General features: G+C 37.5%; 1 protein-coding gene across 1 annotated transcript; it reads left to right on the top strand.

Moving 5' to 3' along the window:
- The first annotated feature begins 4,432 nt into the window (after positions 1-4,432).
- Positions 4,433-25,271, top strand: LOC131842397 (alpha-tocopherol transfer protein-like). The gene is made up of 7 exons (XM_059190933.1): positions 4,433-4,529; positions 6,905-7,044; positions 13,389-13,542; positions 20,930-21,034; positions 21,334-21,481; positions 22,918-23,134; positions 25,030-25,271. The coding sequence occupies exons 2-7, from the start codon at positions 6,906-6,908 to the stop codon at positions 25,182-25,184; spliced, it is 918 nt and encodes a 305-aa protein (XP_059046916.1). The 5' UTR covers positions 4,433-4,529; position 6,905; the 3' UTR covers positions 25,185-25,271.
- Positions 25,272-27,415: the final 2,144 nt, after the last annotated feature.

Raw genomic sequence — 27,415 nt, 5'->3', positions numbered from 1 at the left:
TGTGTACTGTATTTATATTCATAAAAACCGGTTATTTCAATATTACAAACAGACACTCCAATTTAATTTATATGTATACCAAGATTTAGTAACGACATATTGTAATGGGTGAAAACTGTGATCGGTACAGCCTATGCTGTAAATAATATAATTGACGTAGTGGAGTAACCTGAAACAGTCATGCTCGCTATAAAGTTCAAACTTGTGGCGGCGTGGTGGGCCCGGTCGATGTGCTCTTTCTAATATGGTTGAGTGCAATGATGGCTGGCTCATCCGTCATACTCGTGATCGCGTGCTGCTTATAGGGACTGGTCTGTTCAGGTTGCGAATACTGATTAGATTTTTTGTTTTTTGCAATAGTGTGTCACTCTATTCTCCCAAATTTGAATTTTAATTAATGTGTATTATTGTAAACATGTACAATATTTATTTTACAAGAATACGAGCCGAGTTTCTTTTTAGTTCTTCTCATATCGAAATCATTCCGAACTGACGCGTGACGGTAGATTTGACATATCATAAGAGTCTGTAATAGACCTACATGAATAAAGATATTTTGAATTGAATTGAATTGATAAGGAAGAAGCCGATGTTGCTGATATATATATATATATTTCGGACTACTCTAATGCTGTTGGCCGCAGCTGGCCTTTACATCTTCACCGGACGATAGCAGATGGCACTCCAAACCCGCGGTAGGACTTATGGAGCGGCTGAAGGCCAACTCCTGCCTGACGGATACGACTTTAGTCTGAGGGCACCACTAGGGGTTCGAACTTCGGCTCAGGCCGTCGTAATTTCGATCCCCATTTGAATTGGCCGGAGGATCGATCGGAGGGGTATATATATAATGACAGCGTCAAATTTACAACAGGTTCAATATTAGTATAGTAAATGTAACAGCCCTGAATATGTGCCAGCCAGTGCAATGCATGATTGCGCGATGCAATTGCGAAAAATTAGCGTACCACAACGCCACTGGTGAAGGAGAATGGCAACATATATATCTACATATATATTATAATCTTTTAGTATATATCTCAACTAGCTTTTGCCCGCGACTTCGCTCGAGTTAAATCCCCTTAGGAGTGGAATTTATCAAAATCCTTTCTTAGGGGATGCCTACGTCATAGTAGCTTTATGCATGCAAAGTCTCAGCCCGATCGGTTTAAAATTGACAAAGTTTCATACGAACTTTCATCCCCTATTTTATCCCCTTGGGGGTAGAATTAACGAAAATCCTTAGCGGATGCCTACGTTATAACATCTACCTGCATGCCAAATTTCAGCCCGATCCGTCCAGTGGTTTGGGCTGTACGTTGATAGATCACTATGTCAGTGAGTTATATATATTTAGATTGGAATAAAATAATTATTCAATACTAGCTGTGCCCGCAACTCCGTACGCGTAGTATAGTGACCTTGGAGACCATAAAATGTTTAATATTTAACCTAACTCAAAATAGCACAGTAAAATTTTTCATCGTTCTAGCTTCAAAAATCATATGCACCGCCGTCTTAAACTAGGCTGGGCCCTTGGGCACACAAGAATACGGGGCCCTTTTGGAAAGTAAAAAACAAAGTAACGTCAAAATCAGTCCAGCCATTTCAGAGATTAGCCGGAACAAACAGACAGACAGACTGACAAAAATTGAAAAAAAAATATTATTTTGTTATATTTTCTGGGTCCCTAAACTTACGGTTCACCTGATGGTAAGTGATTACCGTCAGGTGAACCGTCAGTTCATTTGTCCATGAGCAACCGCAACACCAGGGGAATTTCAAGTAATTTTTTTTCGGACTATTCTAATGCTGTTGGCCGCAGCTAGCCTTTACAGCTTCACCGGACGATAGGGGGCGAGTGCAGATGGCACTTCAAACCAAAGGAAGGACTTATGGACCGGCTGAAGGCCAACTCCCGCCTGACGGATACAAGGAATTGCAATCGAGTTGCCGGCCTTTTAAGAAAACAAAAAACTAATGTATAAAGCCGGAACTAGTTGTTTAGTTTACTAACTATATTAATTTATAAACAAACAGAAGGTTTAATCAGTCAAGGTTAACCAGATTAACACATTTTAACCTTCAACTTTATCAATAATTCAAGATCAAAATGTTTACGAGATAATACCGATAGTAACAGACAAATGGACTGGATGCTCAGTCAAAGTACAGATTAGACGAGCACTGGCAATTTTTTTTGTAGTCATACTCGCAAATAGGTGTCACTTGGAGGTTTCTAACTATTTATGAAGCTTATTAAAACGGTTAGTAATTATTTATTTTGACGGGCTCGGTGGTCTAGTGGTGTAATACATTGCTTTACTTCCAATAGTCGCCGGTTCGATTCCTCGCTATAAACGTTTGTATTCATGAGTATGATTGTTTGTGTCGGTCTGAGTATTTCTATGTAGATACAAAAAAAATATCTGTGTAATTAGATCAGTAGTCTAGTACCTATAACACAAGCTCTGCTTACCTTGGGACTAGATGGCGCTGTGTCCATGTATTCATATCAGTAGTCTAGAGCCCATAACACAAGCTCTGCTTATCTTGGGACTAGATGGCGCTGTGTCCATACATTTATATCAGTAGTCTAGAGCCCATAACACAAGCTCTGCTTACCTTGGGACTAGATGGCGCTGTGTCCATACATTTATATCAGTAGTCTAGAGCCCATAACACAAGCTCTGCTTACCTTGGGACTAGATGGCGCTATGTCCATACATTTATATCAGTAGTCTAGAGCCCATAACACAAGCTCTGCATAACTTGGGACTAGATGGCGCTGTGTGAATTGTCCAAGAATATTATTATTACTATTTAAAAAAATCAAATTTCAAATTCAAATTCTTCATTTGTGAAGTACAGGTTACAAAGGTCTTAAGAAATAGATAGAAGTTCCACTGTCTTCTGCAATTACGCGTACAAAGTAATTTTTGCATACAATTCCACTCTAGTCTACACATCACCTGCTTCTTCCTTATCCCATTCATTTGGTCGACGTAATGTTTCTCTCTTCCATTCATCCCTGTTCGCAGTCATCTCGTTATTTACTTCCATTTTTACCTATTATTATTATAATTTTTGCATACAATTACATTCTAGTCTACACATCATCTGCTTCTTCCTTATCCCATTCATTTGGTCGTCGTAATATGTTTCTCTCTTCCATTCATCCCTGTTCGCAGTCATCTCGTTATTTACTCCCTTTTTTGTCTATTTTTATTATAATTTTTGCATACAATTACATTCTAATCTACACATCATTTGCTTCTTCCTTATCCCATCCATTTGGTCGGCGTATATATGTTTCTCTCTTCCATTCATCCCTGTTCACAGTCATCGTTATTTACTCCCTTTTTTGCCTATCATTATTCTAATTATTGCATACAATTACATTCTAGTCTACACATCATCTGCTTCGTCCTTATCCCATCCATTTGGTCGGCGTAATAAGTTTCTCTCTTCCATTCATCCCTGTTCGCAGTCATCGTTATTTACTCCCTTTTTTGCCTATTTTTATTATAATTTTTGCATACAATTACATTCTAGTCTACACATCATCTGCTTCGTCCTTATCCCATCCATTTGGTCGGCGTAATAAGTTTCTCTCTTCCATTCATCCCTGTTCGCAGTCATCGTTATTTACTCCCTTTTTTGTCTATTTTTATTATAATTTTTGCATACAATTCCATTATAGTCTACACATCATCTGCTTCTTCCTTATCCCATTCATTTGGTCGTCGTAATATGTTTCTCTCTTACATTCATCCCTGTTCTCAGTCATCTCGTTATTTACTCCCTTTTTTGCCTATTTTTATTATAATTTTTGCATACAATTACATTGTAGTCTACACATCATCTGCTTCTTCCTTATCCCATCCATTTGGTCGGCGTATATATGTTTCTCTATTCTATTCATCCCTGTTCGCAGTTATCGTTATTTACTCCCTTTTTTGCTTATTATTATTCAAATTTTTGCATACAATTACATTCTAATCTACACATCATCTGCTTCTTCCTTATCCCATCCATTTGGTCGGCGTAATATGTGTCTCTCTTCCATTCATCCCTGTTCACAGTCATCGTTATTTACTCCCTTTTTTGTCTATTTTTATTATAATTTTTGCATACAATTACATTCTAATCTACACATCATTTGCTTCTTCCTTATCCCATCCATTTGGTCGACGTAATATGTTTCTCTATTCCATTCATCCCTGTTCGCAATCATCGTTATTTACTCCTTTTTTTGCCACCTATGTAGTATACATTTGTTTTTATAAAAAAAATATACGGAACGCAATTTGAGTCGACACTCGACTCGAGATGTTTTCCCTGTTAGTTGTTTGTATGTATGTATGTATGTAGAAGGTCGCTAGCATGTCACTCTTGATAGTTAGTTGTTCATTTGAATGCGCGGTGTGTTGCCACCGCTTGCTACGTTGGTTGGTGTTTTTTTTTTAATTTTAAACTCTTGTTATTGTGGTAGGTTGTTTTCAAAGACAAATCTTAATTTAATTCTGGTGGGTATAATTTTTGTCGCTCTATAATTGTGTGTTTTTTTATGTGAGTAACACGGTATGTTTTCCACTTTGATGATTCTTTTTTGGTGTGTCGTGGTGTATTAATTAATTAATTAATTCATGTTTTTTTTTCTATATCTCATGTATGTTATGTGTCTGTAATTGTGAATAAAGAATTTATCTATCTATTAAATTTTATCACAACGAAAATTAAAGTAATCTGAATGTACATTATAACCCAGGATAATTTACACAGCGCCTTCCAGATCCAAGTACAAGCTAAGCAGAGCTTGTATTTACGTTTTAACGAAAACACCCAGACTGATACAAACAATTATACTAAGGAATACAAATATTTGTATCATGCGAGGAATCGAACCCGCGACCATCGGTGATAGGACGGCGTGTTAAACCGCTAGACTCATTTGAGCAAAGTGATAGTTTATCTCGGCTTCTATTACATTCCTAACTGACGGTACTATTGACTTATATTAAGTGTAAGGAATACCATAAAGATATACCTACATGAATAAAGATATTTTAACTTAATCAGTAGCTAGGCAGTATGAGCCGTGTCCTTTGGCTGCCCGAAAGATACGAATTTTAAAAGAACAACAATTTGACCTCGGTGGTCTAGCGGTCTAGCACACGTCGCGGGTTCGATTTCTCGCACGGCACAAACATTTTGTATTCATGACTATGATTGTTTGTATCGGTCTGGTTGCTTTCTATGTATAATATGTAAGTATTTATAAAAAAAACCAATATCTATGTAAAATATGTAAAAAACATCTATACTTACAAATTTTCACGTTTATGACATTATTATGGATTAAGATTTAAGAAATATAATAATATTATATAAAATAATATATATCTATGTATATGTATCAGTTATCTAGTACCCATAACACAAGCTTTAGCTAGCTTAACTTAGGTCTAGATGGCGTTGTGTGAATTGTCCTGAGATGACTATTATTATTATTATTAACAATTAATCAAAGTTGGGTTTTTTTAAAGTATATAACTTAAATATAGTGTGTAGTACTTATGGAGAAGTTGTTAATTGCGTTTGGCTGATTTGCGAGTGTCTAAATGTACTTGAACGTTATATGTAAACATGTTAACAAACTAGCAAATTTTTTTATAATCATAACTGCGAGCACAATTACACGGATATAAATAGTAGATTATAAAAAATGCTATAAGACAAAGTTGATGTTTTTGTATATTTGATGATCGCCTGATCCCTGAAAAGGGTCTGAATATGTTCATATTTCGTAAATTTCTTACGGAAAATCTAAATATATTTAACTCAAAGGTGACTGACTGACATAGTGATCTATCAACGCACAGACTACTGGACGGATCGGGCTGAAATTTGGCATGCAAGTAGATGTTATGACGTAGGCATCCGCTAAGAAAGGATTTTGATTAATTCTACCTCCAAGGGGATAAAATAGAGGATGAAAGTTTGTATGAAACTTTGTCAATTTTAAACCGATCGGGCTGAGACTTTGCATGCCTAAAGCTACTATAACGTAGGCATCTAGGGGATGCCTACGTTATAGTAGCTTTATGCAAGAAGAAAGGATTTTGATAAATTCCACCCCTAAGGGGATTAAATAGGGGATGAAAGTTTGTATAAATCTTCTTAGATTTTCGACTGATTGAACTGAAATTAAAGATTGGAGCTACTATGATGAAGACGTTCGCTTAAATAGGATTTTAATAAATTCAATCCCATGGGGATTTTTAGTTCTTTAGGCTACTTTCATTTTAGTTATAAATAAAATAAAGTTAAATTCCACGCGGACGAAGTCGCGGAAACTGCTAGTTAATATATATAATTCGTATTATACTTAGGGAAATGTCCTCAAGGATTTCTTTTTGTAATTGGATCAGTCACCAAGCTGACGTCCCAACTGTGGTGGTGGTCGAAAATCAACCAAAATTAATTTAATATTCAGTAAGCCTACAGACAAATAATATTAAAGACAAGCAATATTAATCTAGATTCAATTTGACTAGATTCAATTTGATTAAGTAAGAATACAGATAAATAATATTAAAGACAAGCAATATTAATCTATTGTCAATTTGACCACAGACTTTAATAATAATCAAAAGATTATATATATGTCTGTGTGTGTCAAATGGTATGGTATGGTATGGTGTGTAATTTTTTTTTTATGAACAAGTACAAAGTATTTTTTGTGCTCAATTAAAAAAAAAGATTAGCATTCTGCATCTCCTTCTCTATACATATAAAGTATAAGTATGCGAAATCTCATACTCCTAGATTCGTGAAATTAAAAAAAAAGTGTACAAAGTTATTGCTTCATGTACTTTATTACCTGTGTTTATGGTTGCAGAATGATGTGGTCGTCAATCCCTGATCAGTATCCATTAGAGGAGGAGTATAAGAAGTCGACTGGAGTGACTCCGGCGGATATCAGTAGTCTACGACAGTGGCTTTTAACACAGCCTCACTTGCCTGCGGAGCATATTACTGGTTCGTACATTTTAACTTGAGAGATGATAGTCAAATTTTAGTAATGATAATAACCCTGGACAATTGACACAGCGCCATCTAGTCCCACGGTAAGCAGAGCTTGTATTATGGGTGCTAGACAACTGATATAAATACTTAGATATTTTATATACACACGATACCGTCCTCGCCGGCGAAGACGACGACCTCAAACACACAATATCGCGCATTCAACTGGGCGCTTGCGCGCACCCGGGCGCCCCTCCAATTCAAACGGGGATCGATATTACGACGGCCTGAGCCGAGGTTCGAACCCCTAGTGGTGCCCTCAGACTAAAGTCGTATGCGTCAGGCAGGAGTTGGCATTCAGTCGTTCCACTTCCTTCCGCGGGTTTGGAGTGCCATCTGCACTCGCCTCCTAACGTCCGGTGAAGCTGTAAAGGCCAGCTGCGGCCAAAAGCATTAGAATAGTCTGAAAAAAATATATATATTGTAAATACATATTAATATTTTGGAAATGATATGTTAATGTCATTTCAAAATCTATGAGACCGGACTTCTCACCGAAAGACCCGAGGATTTCTCATAAATGGGGCTATAATGTCTGAGTTTAATGATTGGCTCCTTCGCAGATGAGAGGATATTATACATAGAAAACATTTAGAGCGATACAAACAATCATACTCATAAATACAAATGTTCGTACCGTGCGAGGGATCGAACCCGCGATCATCGGAAGCAAAGCGGCGTTCTAATCGAGGACTTTTGAAAATAATAACAGTGTAACCTAATTTAGATTCAGCCCTTTTTTTGCGAACTACTCTAATGCTGTCAGCTGCGGATGACCTATACAGCTTCACCGGACGATAGGGGGCGAGTGCAGATGGCACTCCAAACCCGCGGAAGGACTTATGGAGCGGCTGAAGGCCAACTCCCGCCTGACGGATACGACTTTAGTCTGAGAGCACCGCTAGGGGTTCGAACCTCAGCTCAGGCCGTCGTAATTTCGATCCCCGTTTGAATTAGACGGGAGATCGATCGGAGGGGGTTACATATTGTCTACTTATAATCCTAGTATGTAGATTAAGGAAAATAATTGATGTATTATAGTCTGAGAGCACCGCTAGGGGTTCGAACCTCAGCTCCGGCCGTAGTAACTTCGATCCCCGTTTGAATTAGACGGGAGATCGATCGGAGGGGGTTACATATTGTCTATTTATAATACTAGTATGTAGATTAAGGAAAATAATTGATGTATTATAGTCTGAGAGCACCGCTAGGGGTTCGAACCTCAGCTCCGGCCGTAGTAACTTCGATCCCCGTTTGAATTAGACGGGAGATCGATCGGAGGGGGTTACATATTGTCTACTTATAATCCTAGTATGTAGATTAAGGAAAATAATTGATGTATTATAGTCTGAGAGCACCGCTAGGGGTTCGAACCTCAGCTCCGGCCGTAGTAACTTCGATCCCCGTTTGAATTAGACGGGAGATCGATCGGAGGGGGTTACATATTGTCTATTTATAATACTAGTATGTAGATTAAGGAAAATAATTGATGTATTATAGTCTGAGAGCACCGCTAGGGGTTCGAACCTCAGCTCCGGCCGTAGTAACTTCGATCCCCGTTTGAATTAGACGGGAGATCGATCGGAGGGGGTTACATATTGTCTATTTATAATACTAGTATGTAGATTAAGGAAAATAATTGATGTATTATAGTCTGAGAGCACCGCTAGGGGTTCGAACCTCAGCTCCGCCCGTAGTAACTTCGATCCCCGTTTGAATTAGACGGGAGATCGATCGGAGGGGGTTACATATATACTTACAATCCCAGTATGTAGGTTAAGATAATTGATGTATTAGTCTGAGGGCACTGCTAGCGGTTCGAACCTCGGTTCAGGCCATAATTTTGATCACTTTTTTAAATTGGACGGGGGATAGCACGTTAGTCTACTGTATTACGAGGTTAATGTACGGATCTCAACAACATATTTTTAACACCTTATTGTTTACCTACATTTGGCAAATAAAGTATTATTATTATTATTTTTTTATATATATATTATATATCTCCCATTTATGGGGTAATAGACTGATCATTGCGGGTAAAAATTTATTATTATTATTATTATTATTGTATTATTACATTGTCAGCTGTCAGTTTGTCGCTGGCCTTACTAAACGTTTTATTACACGTTTTCCTTCCCTTTTATCAACAAGTATTTGCTTACCTTGTTGCACTGTAATTAAAAAATCTTTGAGTAAAATCAAATCAGGTAACCTCGTTGCTACTCCAATTGGGTTATGATCTATGAGTCTAGATGGCGCTGTGTCAATTGACACAGCGCCATCTAGACCCAAGTTAAGCTAGCTAAAGCTTGTATTATGGGTACTAGATAACTGATACAAATAAATAGATTTTTTTCGTATATACAAACGTATTAAACATAGAAAATACCATGGGTACTAGATAAATGATACAAATAGGTACATAGAAATTTTTTTATTTGTAAATATATACATATTAAACATACAAAATAACCAGACCGATACAAATGTTTGTGATGTGCGAGGAATCGAAGCCGCGACCATCGGACGTAAAGCGGTGTGCTAGACCGCTAGACCACCGAGGTCGTCGACTATACCTTTCGCAATTCTGAATTTTATTTGCATTTGTGTATAATTATAATAAAATTACGAAAATTTTTTCCACCATGACAATTTAAATATCTTTTTCAATGACACCATAAACCTACACATATAAATAAAATTGGAGTGTCTGTTTGTAATATTGAAATAACCATTTTTTACTACATATGGTACATATGAATATAAATACGGTACATACACCAAAATAACATTTTTTAAAATTTTTGTCTATCTGTCTGTTCGTTCCGGCTAATCTCTGATATGGCTAGACCGATTTTGACGGGACTTTTTTTGGCAGGTAGCTGATGTAATAATGAGCAACTTAGGCTACCTTTATTTTAGAAAAATAAAGTTCTATTCCACGCGGACGAAGTCGCGGGATCAGCTAGTATTACAATAGAAATATATTCCATGGTCATACAGCTAATCTTTGTTTGAGATCTGTTTCTAGATTGTTCTGTGTCATTTATTTCGATGACTTGAACGTTCATTTTGAACTGTCATCGAAATAAATGGCTCAATTTAATTGTTATTAGCATAGTTTAAAAATATAGGAAGTATCATTATCATTACATAGTATAAAACAGTGTCGCTGTCTGTCCGTCCCTATGTATGATTAAATCTTTAAAACTACGCAACGGATTTTGAAGCATATTATTTTAATAGATAGAGTGATTCAAGAGGAAGGTCGGTCCGTCTTCGCACTGGTGCATATATATACAATACATGCACCAGTGCGAAGACGGGGCGAGTAGCTAGTATCTAGTTATCTCATCTGATGGTAAATGATGTTTGTTTAGGCATGGATCCGATGCAATCTCGGGAATATACCTCAAGGGAGTGTTTTCTGAGAATAGTGTTTAAAATATACAGTTGCCTCTAAATAATAATATAAAAACACAATAAGATTAAATCAGTCGTAGTGATAAGAGCAGACCAGTCCCTACAAGCAGCACTCGTTCACGAGTATGACGGATGTTTGAAAATTTTAAACAAATTGAAAACTTAATTGAGGTTGGGTAAATCTATAAAAAGGGTGATGTGGACTGATGATCCCATTGCTAACAATGTACCATGACAGGTTGACCTCCACGAGGTTCCCCCTGGAAACCATCGTGATAAATTGCTGGTGAATTTGTCTGACCTGACCTCATACCCATATTATCATCCTCCAATGGTGCCTCACCAGCGTAAACTGATCTGGCAGGCGGAAACATCATCCATTTGAAAGAAAAAATCACCTACCATCAGATGAACCACAACATCGTTTGTCTCCTATGCTATAAAAACATTATAGGACAGAATAGCTGTACTCGCGACTTCGTGGAATATAACTTTATTTTTCTAAAATTAAAGAATTTTTCTAAAATGAAAGTAGCCTAAGTTACTCCTTATTACATCAGCTACCTGCCAAAAAAAGTCTCGTCAAAATCGGTCCACCCATTTCAGAGATTAGCCGGAACAAACAAACAGACAGACAGAGAGATAAAATTTGTAAAAAATGTTATTTTGGTTTATGTACCGTATTTATATGCATGTAGTAAAAAACGGTTATTTCAATATTACAAACAGACACTCCAATTTTATTTTTCTGTATAGTTGTTATAGTTAATAACCGTTTTACCACAAGACTGGTAATTCAGGGGCATGCTGTATAATGAGTCTGTAATTTGCATTTACCACTAACGTTAATAGTGTTCTATTATATATGAACTACTTGTGCCCTCGATTTTGTCTGCGTGTACATCTATATATGCCATTTATTGAGGATACACAAGAAATATGCATGGGCTATAGGAAGGATATATTAAGGTTTCTTAATAGCCCAAGAGCCCACGACTGCCAGACATACGTCATTTTAGTAAACGTGAAAGTTCTTGTATGTGTGTCCCCAACACAGGTAAGAACGATCCCCAAACATGAAACCTGGATCGTGGTTCCTTTGGCAGGTAACAGGTAACAAAGGTGTAAAAAAATTCATATCAAATTCGTTATTTTAAGAAACTCCATATTTTCATATATTGTTTGTAGCATTATTATAACTTGCGCTGCTCATTGCCAGACACTTAGTGTGGTTCCAACCCCCCGCCGGACCCCTGGAACCTAAGTGATCTCGGAGAGACCGGTTGCCTGAAACACCACGCTTGTTTGCCACCTACATGGTATAAAAAAGTAACAGCATACTGTGTTCTGATGAATTGTTCGAAATGATGCCTACGGCTACTTTTTACCATCGCACCGCTCGCCATCGATAGGGAATTCATCTCCACACGCTGGAACCTAAGTGATCTCAGACAGAGCGGTTTCAGAGGAGCTACCTCCCGCTTACACTTAGATTGTGAAATGAACTACCTATTGAGGTTTTTTTAAATAGATAAATAGAAATATAAATAATCTTTATTCAAATAAACTTAATATAAGCACTTTTGAATAGTCAAGTTTTTTTATTCTACCGCTTATTCCGAATGCAGATTCATCACAAGAAGAAAATGCAAGAAACTTGTGTGTTGCTCTTTTAAATAAATATTGATTTACTTATATTTTATTAACAACAAGGAGCACTTAATCTCTGTTCAATCAGATAACATTGTAAGCGCTATGAATTTTAAGTTAGATATTTTCTACAAAAACATTATTATCATTTATAAATTCTTCAATTTTATAATAAGCTTTTTTACAAAGAAAATATTTTATGACACATTTGAATTTTTTTCTGGCAAATTGACTACAGACTCTGGGAGTTTGTTGTAAAACCTTACGCAATTTCCATAAAACGAATTACTGACTTTCGTCAAACGGCACTTAGGTAAAACTAGTTTGTTGACATTACGTAAGCTTTTATTAGTGTAATCACCTACTTTTTTTAAATTGACATTTTTTTTCCTGGCATACATAATATTTTCGTAGATGTATTGAGAAGCAATTTCTCTCTTGACCCCGACGACCCCATAACGGCAGGTAACCTCCCCACGGGCCCACCCGTTCCACCCCGACCACACTTTTACACACACACACGACACCGTCCTCGCCGGCGAAGACGACGACCTCAAACACACATTATCGCGCATTCAACCGGGCGCCTGCGCGCGCCCGGGCGCTCCACACCGGCGCCCCCGGGCGCCCCTCTGATCGATCCCCCGTCCAATTCAAACGGGGATCGAAATTACGACGGCCTGAGCCGAGGTTCGAACCTCTAGCGGTGCCCTCAGACTAAAGTTGTATCCGTCAGGCAGGAGTTGGCCTTCAGCCGCTCCATAAGTCCTTCCGCGGGTTTGGAGTGCCATCTGCACTCGCCCCCTAACGTCCGGTGAAGGTGTAAAGGCCAGCTGCGGCCAACAGTATTAGAGTAGTCCGAATAAGGTAACCATTTACCATCAGATGGGCCGTATGCTTAGGCCGTAAGCAAGCTTCTTTGCCACCATGGTGGTATAAAAAAACTTTTAGACAACTCATTGTTTATTACTGTTATTATTTTTATTATTAAAGCAAAACCTATTTATATTACTCACTAAATTAGATTTATTGACGAGCGACGACGTGAGAGATTAGTCCCTCGCTCCCATTTCTACTGTATACAAATTAACCTCATGGCAATTTTTGTTAAATTTTTTCCAAAATTGTAATTTTTGATATATAACTAACATTACTAAGAACTCTTCTCCGACGTCTCCGACTTTTGAAGTTAACTGTAAAGTAATAAATGTCTATTACAGATTTGGATTTAATTTTGGCGTACCACTGCTGTGAACGCAGTTCAGAGGTGGCCAAGCAAGTGCTCGACCTGAATCTCACGCTAAGGACACTGTTCGTGAATTTCTACAAAGACCGGTTGATGAATGACAAGATAGAGGCTATACATCATACTGCGTGAGTATTAGTTTTCATTTTAAGACTAGAGGGTGCGTGTGTGCGCGGGCCTCAAGAGGCCCGCGAGGCGTTGTCGCTGATTTTTTTTGTGAAGACGGTTTTCTTTTCGAATAGACTTGGTTGGCAAGTAGAGTTGTCTGTTTTGATACGAAATCATTCATGTGACTTCAAATTGTAACAGTGTGGCAAAACTTTATGTTGTAATGTTCACAATACAAAACCTTTTTTTTTTTTTTTTGACTTGGAGAAAATCCCTCATGGAGACCCGCCGGCCCCGGGGGAAGCCCGCGGGTACTGTGAGACTCCTACTCACTAAAAACTCCAAGATGTCCCTCACCCAACGCCATATGCCGGAGTCGCGGGATCATATTATACTCGACCGCAACTCCGACGGCGGTGGCCCACTCTACAGCGGGCCCCATCTCTGCGGGTTCCCTATGGAACCCACCACTTCCCCTGTCCTCCCTGGGGAAGGCGCGCGGGGACATGCGCGCGACTTCTTCGGGCCTAGTGTGTTGGGGTGGGACCGCCCCCGCGGTCGTCACCCCGGCCCGGTAGCGATCTAGGAGCGGCTTGGGCCGCTCCTGCCTCCTTGATCGCTGGGAGGGGAGGTGTCCATCCCCTCCTCTGCTCCACTCCTACGGCCTGGGACCTGTGAGGCGGGCCGTTTCCCTCCCTTCCTTTTGGGCGGGGTGCACTTCTTGCTCCCCACCCAATGGTCCGCCGGCCGCCCCTGGGACGCACATACTGCGCATCTGGGGGCTGCGGCGCACGCTGCGACTTTGTGGCCCGCCTCTCCGCATCGGTAACAAAGCCCGCTGCGGTCTTCCTCCTGTGTGCATTGCGCCCTGACATGCCCACTTTGTAGGCATCGGAAGCACCGCAGCGGACGTTGCCGCAGCAGCTCCACCTTCGCGGACACCCATCCTAGCCGCATGTGACCCTCCGCCGTGACCTTTTTTACGGCCGCCATAGGGCCGCGGACCCAGCAAGACCCCAAGGCTTTGGGGCTGCTCCTTCTGATGGGCCCGACCTTGACGTCCCCGGCCACGCACTCGCCATCACGCGCAATGGCGGCGGCGACATCCTCCGGCGTAAGTGAGTCATCCAGGCCCATGACCCGCATTTCGGCGGTTTTTGAGGGCCTGGAGACCTTCGCCACATCCTCCGGGATAAGGGCCCGGAGTTTGGACGCGAGGGCGTCAGCCTTTTCCGCGCTGGAGGCGCCGGAGATCTCCAGAATCCGCCCCCCGGTTATTGCAGGCCGAAGCCTCACAATACAAAACCTAACCTAACCTACCTTTCTGTATACTATATTAGTCTAGGGTCAAGTTTTTAATGTAGAGATTAACCTACCTTTTTGTTTACTATATTATTCTGATAATTTCTACTGTAAGAGTCGCAATAGAAATCCTAACCAAACGTAACTTTCAGTATACCATTTCGACCTGTGGCTTTAATTTTTATTGCAATAGGCACAATACAAAACCTCACATTACCTACCTTTCTGTATACTATATTAATTTGGGTTCACAGTTTATAATGTAGAAATCATAATACAAAACCTAACCTAACCTACTTTTTTGTTTACTATATTATTCTGAGGCCATAATTTCTACTGTAAGAGTCGCAATACAAAACCTAACCTAACCTACCTTTCTATATACCATTTCGACTTTTTATTTTTTTTTATTTTGGCTTAGCTACCCGGGTGACAAAAACATTTCGTCCATACATTGTCAACTCCTTCTAATAGTTTACTATGAAAACCGATGTATCAAACTTACATCGGTTTTCATAGTAAAGTTTTCCAAATAATTTTGATAAAAGCCTTAGGGTTATTATTTATCGTAGGTAAAGGACCTATGATAAATAATAACCACTCAACACTCTTTTAATTAAAATATCATAAATATTAAAATCGGAGAAAGTTTTTAGCGCTGGCAATACTAAGATTCAATGCCATCCCATAAAAGCGGACTCGCTGCATGGTTACAATGTACCAAAATAAAAAAATCTTCCAAATTTTGTTCAAAGCCAACCTCGGCGACCATCTTGGATTTTTCCATTTTGATACTTCTGACGTATATATTACATGACGACAGATATATTTCGTCCATATAATGTACAGAGACACGGTCCTTTTAAAATATTCGGTCGGTTCCTTAGTAAATATTACTTTCTACGAAAATCTATGCATGGTGTTGCCCCCTAATTTTACAAAAAATTGCATAAAACTATTAAGATGAGATTTATTATAGATACCCGTCACTTTTATGTTTAAATGTCGAAAAAAAATTCCCACATTTAAGGTTTGCAAAATTACCCAAAAATCGGGGAAAATTTGTAGCCTATATAATACTTCACGTCTTTGCTCCATAGAAGTAACTTGCTGTAAGAAATAAAATACTACCCCAAAAATGAGTTTTAAAACGTCCCTAAACTTGTCATCGGGAATAAAGTACCCTAACTCGGCCGCCATCTTGAATGATTCCATTTTAAATAGTTGTTTTAACATATACACCTTGGTGAGAAACATTTCGTCCATACATTGTACAGAGCCAAGGTAACTCCTTCTAGTAGTTCCTAAGTACTGTTTACAATGGAAATCTATATATGGTGTTGCCAGCTCATTTTAACAAAAAACACCTAAGACCCCTTGGGGATTATTTTTGACAGATCGTCATCATTGTTTGGTCTAAAATGATGAAACAAAAAATTCCACGTTTTTTTTTACTTCTCTCCGATATTACCCTAAAATCGGGGAAAATTTTTAGACCAGATAGTGCTTCGTACCGAGAGTTTCCACTGTTCCATAAAAGTCAACTCGCTGCAGTGACGATGGGTACCTGAAAATTGAATTTAAAAAAGTACCCTAACTCGGCCGCCATCTTGGATTTTTACTTCTTAATACTTTTGACGTATTCACCCTAATAACAGAAACATTTCGTCCATACATTATGTAGAGTCTCGGTGACTTCTTCTTGTACTATTCCCTAAGAAAACTGATCTAAGATGTTGCCAAATAATTGTGACAAAAACCAATAAGGGGATGATTTTTGACAGATATCCATCATTATTTTGTTTGAAATATCGAAAAAAAAATCCCACATTTTGGACTTGTCTTCTAAATTACCCAAAATCGGGGAAAATTTTCATACCATTTTTCCTTTTTCGTCCATATATTGTACAGAGACACGATCCTTCTAGTGGGTCCTTAGTAAATATTACTTTTTACGAAAATCGATGCATGGTGTTGCCACCTAATTTTACAAAAAATCGCATATAACTATTAAAATGATATTTATTATAGATCTCCGTTGCTCTTATATATAGTTTGTCGAAAAAAAAATCCCACATTTTGGGTTTGCAAAATTACCCAAAAAACGGGGAACATTTGTAACCTAGGTAATATTTCGAACCGAAATCTACCACGGCTCAATAAAGGTCGACTCGCTGCAGGGAAGCCAGGTAAATTTATCATCAGAGAAAAAATACTCAAACTCGGCCGCCACCTTGGATTTTTCCTTTTTTAAATACTTTTAACTTATCCACTTTGGTGACAGAAACATTTTGTCCATACATTGTACAGATGTAAGGTGACTCCTTCTAGTACTTCCTTAGTACTGTTTACTATGAAAATTAGTTAATACTTCGCACCGAGAGTTTCCATTCCTCAATAGAAGTCAGTTCGCTGCAGGGTTGATAGGTGCCACAAAACTGAATTTACTAAAAAGACCTTAAAATTGTCATAATAAATAAAGTATCCTAATTCGGCCGCCATCTTGGATTTTTCCTTTTTAAATACTTTTAACACATACATTTTGGTGACAGAAACACTTCATATATACATTGTACAGAGCCCAGGTTACACCTCTAGTTCCTTAGTACGGTTTACTATGAAAATCGATGTATGGTGCTGCCAGATGATTTTGACAAAAACCACCTAGGATCCTTTGGGGGATGATTTTGAACCAATGCTCATCACTGTTTTGTTCAAATTAACGAAAAAAAAAAAAAAATTCCCACGTTTTTTTACTTTTCTCCGAAATTACCCCAAAATCGGGGAAAATTTTTAGACCAGGTAAAATTTTCCACCGAGAGTTTCCATTGCTCTATAGAAGTCAACTCGCGTCAGGGATTAATTGTACCCCAAAATTGAATTTTAAAAAGTCCCTAAAATTGTCAACATAAATTAAGTACCCTAACTCGGCCGCCATCTTAGATTTTTACTTTTTAATACTTTTGACATATTCACCCTAGTGACAGAAACATTTCGTTCATACATTGTATAGAGCCTCAGCGACTCCTTCTAGTTCTATTCTCTAAGAAAACTGATGTAAGGTGTTGCCAGATAATTCTGACAAAAAACACCTAAACTCAATAGGGGGATTGTTTTTGACAGATTTTCATCATTCTTTTGTTTGAAATGTCCAAAAAAATTTTTCCCACTTTTTAGGACCTATCTCAAAAATTACCCTAAAATCGGGGAAAATTTTTATACCAGGTAATACTTTGTGTTGAGACACATCATCTCTCCATAGTAGTCGACTGGCTGTGGGGTTGCCAGTCCTAAAACTACATTTAAAAATATCCCAATTTTTCTCCGAAAAGCAAAACTCCCCTATCTCTGCCGCCATCTTGGATTTCTAAAATTTCATAATTTTCCCTAGAGGCCGAGTCCTTCGGCTATCCGACGCCGTACAGTGCGTTGAGCTAGCATACTCGTAGGTACCCTATCAATTTCAGTTTTTGAAGCTAGACCTCAATTTCAAAATTTGTCCGATGATGTATGGGTGTTGCCAGCAAATTCTGAAGAAATCCACCTAAAACCCTTCAGGGGACGATTTGTAGTAGACCAAAACGAGTTCTTCATTTAAAATGTCAAAAAAAAAATTTCCCACTTTATGGGACTTTTTTCCAAAATTAACCCAAAATCGGGGAAAAATTTTAGACCTGGCAAATCTTCTTACTCAGACTTACCCATGTCAGTAGGTGGCGTTTAGCTGCAGGGTTGCCATGTGCAGCAAAAACTCGACTGAAAATATCCCAAATTTTTTCCAAAAACTAAATCTCCCATAGCTTGGTCGCCATCTTGGATTTTTGAAATTTCATAATTTTCCCTAGAGGCCGGGTCTTTCAGCCTCCCAATGCCCTATAATAGGGATCGGTAGCTCCCCCGCAAGTACCCTAGGAATTTCAGTTTTTAGAGAGACACCCCAATTTCTATTTTGGTCAAACCATGTATGGGTGTTGCCAGCAAATTCCAACAAAACCCACCTAAAACCCTTTAGGGGATGTTTCTCGATAGGCCTTGATGCCTCTTTTGTCAAAAATGCCGAAAAAATTTTTTCCCACTTTTTGGGACATTTCTCCCAAATTACCCTAAATTCGGAAATTCTTTTTATCGCTGGCAATACTTCTTACCGAGACCCATCATCGCCCCATAGAAGCCGACTCGCTGCGGGGTTGCCCTGTACCTAAAAAATGATTTTGAAAATAATCCGGATTTTTAGGACCAAATTCACACGCCCCCAACTCGTCGGCCATCTTGGATTTTCGAAATTTCATAATTTTCCCTAGAGGTCGGGTCCTTCGAGTTTCCTATGCCCTACAACCGGTGTCGCCAGCACCCCCGCAACTACCCTGGGAATTTCGGTTTTTGAAACCCTAGAAAATTTTCAACCAGTTTTTGGCAATTTTTTCGCCGCCATCTTGGATTTTAATTTTTTGTTTTTACGCCATATTCTGGGTCCCGCCGAGACGTGCCAAATCACTCTTTGAACGGAATCGATCCGAGCGAAACTGTAAAAGTTAGCCGCCATCTTTGTCCGCCATCTTGGATTTTCCCAAATTTCGGAATTTTCTCGTGGTCACCCTAGCCAAAGGAACATTTCCCCCATACATCGTCTCGACCCCCGGACGCTCCTTCTGGGAGAACAACTATGTCAATCAGTGAGTGAGTCACCGTAATGCAGCTTTATATATTATAGATAGATACCAGACGATACGTGCAACTTCGAAAAACCATCGCTTGCTAAGAATATTTCTCAATTATTTTCCACAACGGGTCCATGTAGCGAATGGTCAATAAGGGCGAGCATAATAGATCTATGTATATTATATAAGGGGAAAAAAAAATTGCCGAATTACGACAAAAAGTGAACTGTGAAATTAAACAATCAATAATTAAACAAAACCTGGACTATAACAAATAGTGAACTTTGAAAATAATGTTAAAATAAGATTTCATATAATTGTATATGCAGTGTAAGAATTCATAATGTGTATTGTTACATTATGAATTCTTACATTGCACAATGTAATGAAAACTGTGAAATTAGTAGTAGTGTAAGATTTATATAATTGTACATGCATATTGTTAAATCTAATCCTCCAAATAAAGATGGGTGACACTGCACGTTGTCAACTCACCCGGCCGGCCAGCGGTGGTTCTGGGCCAGACGGATAAGGTCTGCCTCAGTGCCACTGTTAGGCAAATTGTAACATCTCGGCTGGAGTTGTACAAAAGTGGAAATTAAATAAATATAATAATATTAAAGTAAATTAAAAAAGGCACGGACGAATATGTCTATGGAAAAATGTATTTATATAAAAAAAAAAATAGATATATGTACGACTCAGTGTTACTGGTCTGAGCACCTGACAATAACCCTGAATAAAAATAAGTGCTTGTGACTTCGTCTTCGGATAAAATTAAATATCATTTATTCAAATTTAACAGACGTATATGACAACTTTTTTACTGCTTGATTATGGTGCATCCATCTGCGCTATTTTTTTATACTACTATGGTGGCAAACAAACATAATGGTATGCGCGGGATACCATTGGCAGAATATAAGATAAGCATGAGAGGTTAGGTTAGTTATCTCATCGTGGCAAATTCACCAGGAATTTATCACGATGGTTTGCAGGGAAACCACGTAGTGGTCAACCTGACAACCTGGATCTATAACCTCATTTCTAGCAATGTACTATATATTGCTAGCAATTGATATGGAAATAATTTATATAAAAATATTCAAAGAATTTGCAAGACTGGGATTAAAGTTATTTTTGTATATATTAAATTCAAGATTTGTTAATTAAAGAGCCTGCCAACCTGCTTGCCAACCCTGAACATTCCCCGGGGGTTGTTGCTCCTGCAAAAGAACAATTTGTTCAGACAAACAGGTTTGCTCTGACATCGTAACTTGGATCCTTGTAGAAGAGTGCTGAAGACTCTGTATTTGGCTGTGTTTCGAAGAAACAAAACTCTTTCATAAGTATAAGGATTGAGTCATCATTGCTGATAAGCATGATTTTAGCCATGTCATCAAAATCTATTACAGTTTCTTTAATCAAGTCATTGTTGACGTTTCAGATTGCTGCTACCTTTGGAAATTAAGACTCGGGAGAATTACTCCGTAATCTATTCAAGATTGTTGGACTACGATCCGAAACATTTCGTCTTTGCTGATTGCGTAAGGTATGAAAATTGCTAACAATTGTTTGTAACATTAATGTTTGTTATGCCTTGAAAACACCCAGACCGATACAAACAATCATGCCTATGAATACAAAAATTTGTGAAAATCGAAAGTAAGTTATATTAATTTCCTCTTGCCTGCTTGACCATCTTTCATCATTTGCTCTTAGTTTGTGATTATTGTCAGTCGAGATACATTTTGTAAAAGTCATCCAATCCAATCCAATCCGTTATAAAAGTCTTGTTTCACTGTTTTTTTTTTCTGTTTTATACCAATATTTTTGATATATATTTTCCAGGACAATTTTGATGGTGGTCGACCTGTGGCAGTACAAGACGGGCACGTGGCCTGGGTTCGTGATTCTGATTGACCTCGACAGGATAACGCTGGGCCACCTAGCCAGATTGGACCTGCAGACTATACAACAATTTCTGTATTTTTTACAGGTAATGTTTCTATATGTAGTTGCCTATGCTATTGCTGAATTAACATTACCCGCAATTTCATCCGCATAGAGTTTAATTTATTTTGTTTTTATTTTTTGTATAGAAAATTTATCTATTTATTTATATAAAATATATCTATATGTTTATTTATATAAAAATGAATTGCTGTCTCGCTAAAACTCGAGAACGACTGAACCGATTTCGCTAATTTTAGTATTGAAATATTTGTGGAAGTTCAGGGAAAGCTTTTTTTTTTGTATATAAAATTTATCTATATATTTATATAAAATATATCTATATGTTTATTTATATAAAAATGAATTGAAAACTCGAGTACGGCTGAAAGTATTGAAATATTTGTGGAAGTTCAGGGAAAGCTTTGAGCTTTCCCTTAACTTCCACGGTGATGAAATACGAAGAAACTGCCTAGAAAATAATAAAAACACAAATTTTATTTTCCCATAGAAACTGTCAAACAAGGTTCGTTCAGAAAATTGTAGCGTAACTAAACTTAAAAAAGCACATGACACTTTATTTAATTCTGAAACAAGTAAAAAAGTTTTTTTATTTTGTAGTCGTAAAGCAAGTACAGCTTGTGAGGACTGGTCTGCTCTGATAGTTATGGTAGATTTATTTTGTCGCTTTAGTAACAATTTATTTACTTATTTCAACTCTACTATTTGTCCCCTTTCATTACACCAAATACTAAAAATGTAAGGGTGACCTACCTACTACCTTTATTTAAAAGAGCAACATGTAAGTTTCTCGCTCATTCTTCTTGTGATGAGTCTGCGTTCCGAATGACTGGTAGAAACTCGTAGAGACTCGTCAGGGACAAGTATTGAAGGATATTCTTAGGAGCGATAGTTTTTATCTACTTACATACTAGCAGACCCGGCCACGCAGTAGCCACAGCAATGGCTAAGGTTCTTGAATAAAATAATATTGCGACTATAAATTGCATATATTGTATAGATGTAATAATAATAATAATCTCAATACAATTCACACAGCGCCATCTAGACCCAAGTTAAGCTAGCTAAAGCTTGTGTTATGGGTACTAGATAACTGATACAAATACAAATACATAGTTTTTTTTTTCGTAAATACATATATATTATACATAGAAAATACCCAGACCGATACAAACAATCATAGTCAAGAATACAAATGTTTGTGCCGTGCGAGGAATCGAACCCGCGACCATCGGACGTAAAGCGATGTGTTAGACCGCTGAGGTCGTCATGTAAAGATCCTATCTTTCAAGTTGGTATATATTATCTTTCAAATCAAATTTACAATCGGTTCAGTAGTTTAGGAGTCCATCGCGGACAAACAACGTGACACGTAATTTTTATATACGAAGATTTATTTTTATGTAACGTAAGACTTGATAAATTCTTTTATATTCTAAATAATAGACTCTTCATTTTCAGGAAGCAATGCTTATGAAGGTCAAAGGTCTACATTTTCTGAACGCGCCCTCCTTCATGGATAAACTGATGATGATGATCAAGCCTTTCATGAAGAAGGATTTGCTCGATGTTCTTCATATTCACCAGATCGGATCTAAGAGTTTGGAACAGTTCGTGTCGACTGCAGGCCTTCCGAAAGAAGCTGGTGGGAAATATAAGACTTTCAATGAATGTAGAGGTGAGTGAGTTTTGTCTTGACAAGTACTATTACTACTAGCTACCTATCCCGGATTCGCACATGTGTAATTACTGTACGCATATTTTTTTATAAATGTAAATAATCTCAAATTAACAAATTTTCACTCAATACATATGAAAGTACGGTACTTACATAAAAAAAAATATTTTGATATTTCTTGTCTGTCTCGGCTTGACCGATTTTGACGGGACATTCTCTCGCAGATAGCTAATGATGTAAAGAGTAACTTAGACTATTTATTTTGAAATGTCGGATGAAGTTGTCTTGATGACAGCTAGATATACTAATATTATAAATGTTAAATAGTGACTGTCTGTTTGTTATGTTATTACTCAATCTAACATCGCGCATACTGCCGTGGTGCACTCATCAATCGTACTGCGACTGCGCGCCGTCCATATATTTTGAATCTGTGGCGCGTTGGTTTTACGCGGGAAACTATCTACAATTTGACTTCTTCTACAGACATTCTTCAACCATTGTACTTCTTTAATTAATTCTTGTATACGAACATCTAATTAAATATCTAATTTTTGTATACGAACAGTATACAAAAATTAGTGATCAGATTCATTCATTAGATGATTCAGTGATTAGATTCAGATTCATTACTATATATAGCTGTAAATTACTATTATTAGAATAAACTACTTATATACAACAAAAACTGGCATATAAATAAAGCCCCTATTCATACCGTTAACAGTTATGTCATGTAATGTCTGAACTGATTTTAATGAAATTTCACATCACATATGGGCTATGATCCGGCCTGCTGTCTTGTATGGATCAGAGTGCTGGCCCGTAAAGGCGACGGATGAAAGACGACTGCATGCAACTGAAATGAGAATGTTGAGGTGGATGTGTGGTGTGACAAGAATGGATAAGATAAAGAATGAATACATTAGAGGAAGTATGAAAGTGGCACCGGTGTCAGAGAGGTTGAAGAGTAATCGTCTATCATGGTATGGACATGTAATGCGTAGGAATGAGGATAATATTTTAAGAAAGGTGTTACATATGAATGTGGATGGTTATAAGGGCAGAGGAAGGCCGAAAAAGAGATGATGGACTGTGTGAAAGATGATATGGTAAGAAAGGAAGTAAATAACGCGATGACTGCGAACAGGGATGAATGGAAGAGAAAAACATATTACGCCGACTCCAAATAAATGGGATAAGGAAGAAGCAGATGATGATATGGGCTATTTTAATATATAAACTCTCTTCTATTTTACTCATTATATATTCTTCTATCTTCCTCCAGTGTACATTTAGATTATGGAATGAACTACCTGCCGAGATTTTCTCGAGAGACTACAGCATGGGGTTATTAAAGAATTATTATGGTCTCTTAAGAGTCGGCAACGTGTACGTAACACCCCTGATGTATCAGACGTATATAGGCTACGGTAACCGTTTACCATCAGATCGGCTGTTTGGTTGTTTACCACCATCGTAGGAAAAAAAAAGTTTCACATCGAGAATGAAGATTTCGACCTCTTTACTTCCAGAACAACTCACACAGCCTCATCTAGTCCCAAGCTAGTTACATCTTCTGTTATTGATATTAGACAACTGATACAGACACATAAATACATTTTTTATACAAACAATGATACTCATGATTACAAAAAATGTAATTCAATTGAGTTTCTTGCCAGTTCTTCTCAATTGGATCTATATACCGAACTGGACGGTAGGGAAAAAAATTATATAATTTTTTTTATAATAATGTAAAAACTTGACGTTCCTACATGAATAAATGATTTTTGAATTTGAATTTGAATTTGAGCAAATGCTTATACCGTTAGAGGAATCCATGACCATCGAAAGTAAGTCGGATAGTTAAAACCTGAAAACTTTTATTTCAGATGACGTGATTGCAGCTTTGAAAGCGAACGTTGACTACTTCGTGGCAGAGAATAAGAAACGTGTGGTAGAAGCTCGGAGACCAGGAAAGCCGAAGACCATATCAGATATATTCGGAGGAGTCGAAGGCTCTTTTAAGAAGTTAGAAATAGACTGATTTAGACTAATCTGACTTTGTGTAAATAATTAAGATATTGTTATTTGTTGTTTTAATGTATTATTTTAATTTATACCAGCTGTTGCCTGTGACTTCGTCTGCATTTCCGTGGTTTTTCGTAAAATAAGTATCTTAGGTCCTTCCTCACGGTTTAGTGGTTTTGATGTGTTTTCCTAACGTTCACTGCTCTGGTCCTATTGGTAGCGTGATGAAAAGTATACTATAACCTGCCCAGGAGTATGTAGAATAATTATATCAAGTATCGTTAAAATCCGTCGAGTAGTTTTCGTTTCAATAACAAACATACAGACAGACAAAATTTTTACTGATTGCATTTTTGACATCAGTATCGATCATCACCCCCTGATTGTTATTTTGGAAATAAATTTCATGTACAGAATTGACCTCTCTACAGATTTATTCATCATCTGCTTCTTTATCTCATTTATTTGTGGTCGTCGTAATATGTTTTTCTCTTCCATTCATCCCTGTTCGCAGTCATCGCGTCATTTACTTCCTTTCTTACCATATCATCTTTCACACAGTCCATCCATCTCTTTTTCGGCCTTCCTCTGTCTATAGATTTCTCTCTCTACAGATTTGTTATAAGTATAGATATTTATCATATTGTTATATATTTAATTAATTACTTTCATCGTTGCTTTGGTGTATAATTTTAATTTATATCAATATTAAATCGTATTTAATCTATTAATGTGCGAAGGAAAACTTTTAACCTCTTTTTAAGAAACTTGCGCGGTCGGATGTGTACGAAATTTCGAACACTTATAGCACATAGAGAAAGAGTGCTGAGTACTAACAGTTTTTTAAGATTTGCATTAAAAAAAGAACATTAAATCAATAAAAAAAAATTACACACGCTGTTATATTTATTGAGCAAAACCTATAATAATAATAACAGGAAGGAATGTATATAATACCGATAGTTCTCTCATCCACAGGTATCATACCTAATCACTTATACATAGTCTCAAACAATTACATTTAGAAAAATCGCTCCACACCACCCTTCAAACACCCGCCATTTTGAATACCTGTAGAATTGTACGAAAATTTCTGGAAATAGACGTAAATGATAGTTTTGTCATTTACGTCTATTCCCAGAAATTTTCGTGATAACTTTAATAACAGGTAGGTAGGTAGATAAACACCTATCACCTCTATTAAAAGGTTCACAATATACACATACACACATACACACACACTCACACATGCACACGCCCACACACTCACACACACCCGTAAACACACACACTGCACTTACTTGGTTTTGGCCCGTAAGTGTGGTATACGCCACAAAGCGTAAAACCCCAGCAAAAAGGCTGAGAAAGCGAAACACAAATAATAATTTTCATTTAATGTTAGACATAGACACCTATATAAATATACATTGTAAATAAACTGGCTTTAAAAAAAAAAAGTAATTCAATTGAGTTTCTTGCCAGTTCTTCTCAATTGGATCTATATACCGAACTGGACGGTAGGGAAAAAAAGTAAAATTAAAATGTAAAAATTTGACGTTCATAAGCGGCTAAAATGTCCTACATGAATAAATGATTTTTGAATTTGAATTTGAAATTTGATAATAATAATAATCTCAGGACAATTCACACAACGCCATTTAGGCCCAAGTTAAGCTATTTAAACCTTGTGTTATGGGTACTATATAACTGATACATATACATAGATATTTTTTTTGTAAATACATACATATCATACATAGAAAACACCCATACCGATACAAACAATCATACTTATGAATACAAATGTTTGTGCCGTGCGAGGAATCGAACCTGCCATCGGTCGTAAAGCGGTGTGCTAGACCGCTAGACCACCGAGGTCGTCAATTATTAAAATAAATAAAACTCAAATACTAGTCACTAAATGATTACTTAATTAACAAACGTGTATGGCAATAGTTGTTCATAAACGAAATTTTAATTTAATATTTGTAGACACTTACCTGCCCCCCTCCGATCGAACCCCCGTTCATTTCAAACGGGGATCGATATTACGACCGCCTGAGTCGAGGTTCGAACTCCTAGTGGTGCCCTCAGACTAAACTCGTATCACAAATAAAAACACCATAAATATACTTATTATATGGTATTACCATCAACTCCTATTTTTTAATGGTGATATTAATTTATATGGCAAAACAACGTTTGCTTTGTAGGCTTATTTTAATATAGATTATAATAGGTAACTGC

This window comes from Achroia grisella, unplaced genomic scaffold (genome assembly GCF_030625045.1).
Source record: "Achroia grisella isolate CSIRO2021 unplaced genomic scaffold, CSIRO_AGI_Agris_v1 utg2172, whole genome shotgun sequence".
NCBI classification, from domain to species: Eukaryota; Metazoa; Arthropoda; class Insecta; order Lepidoptera; family Pyralidae; genus Achroia; species Achroia grisella.
This window is presented reverse-complemented; position numbering and strand designations above follow the sequence as displayed.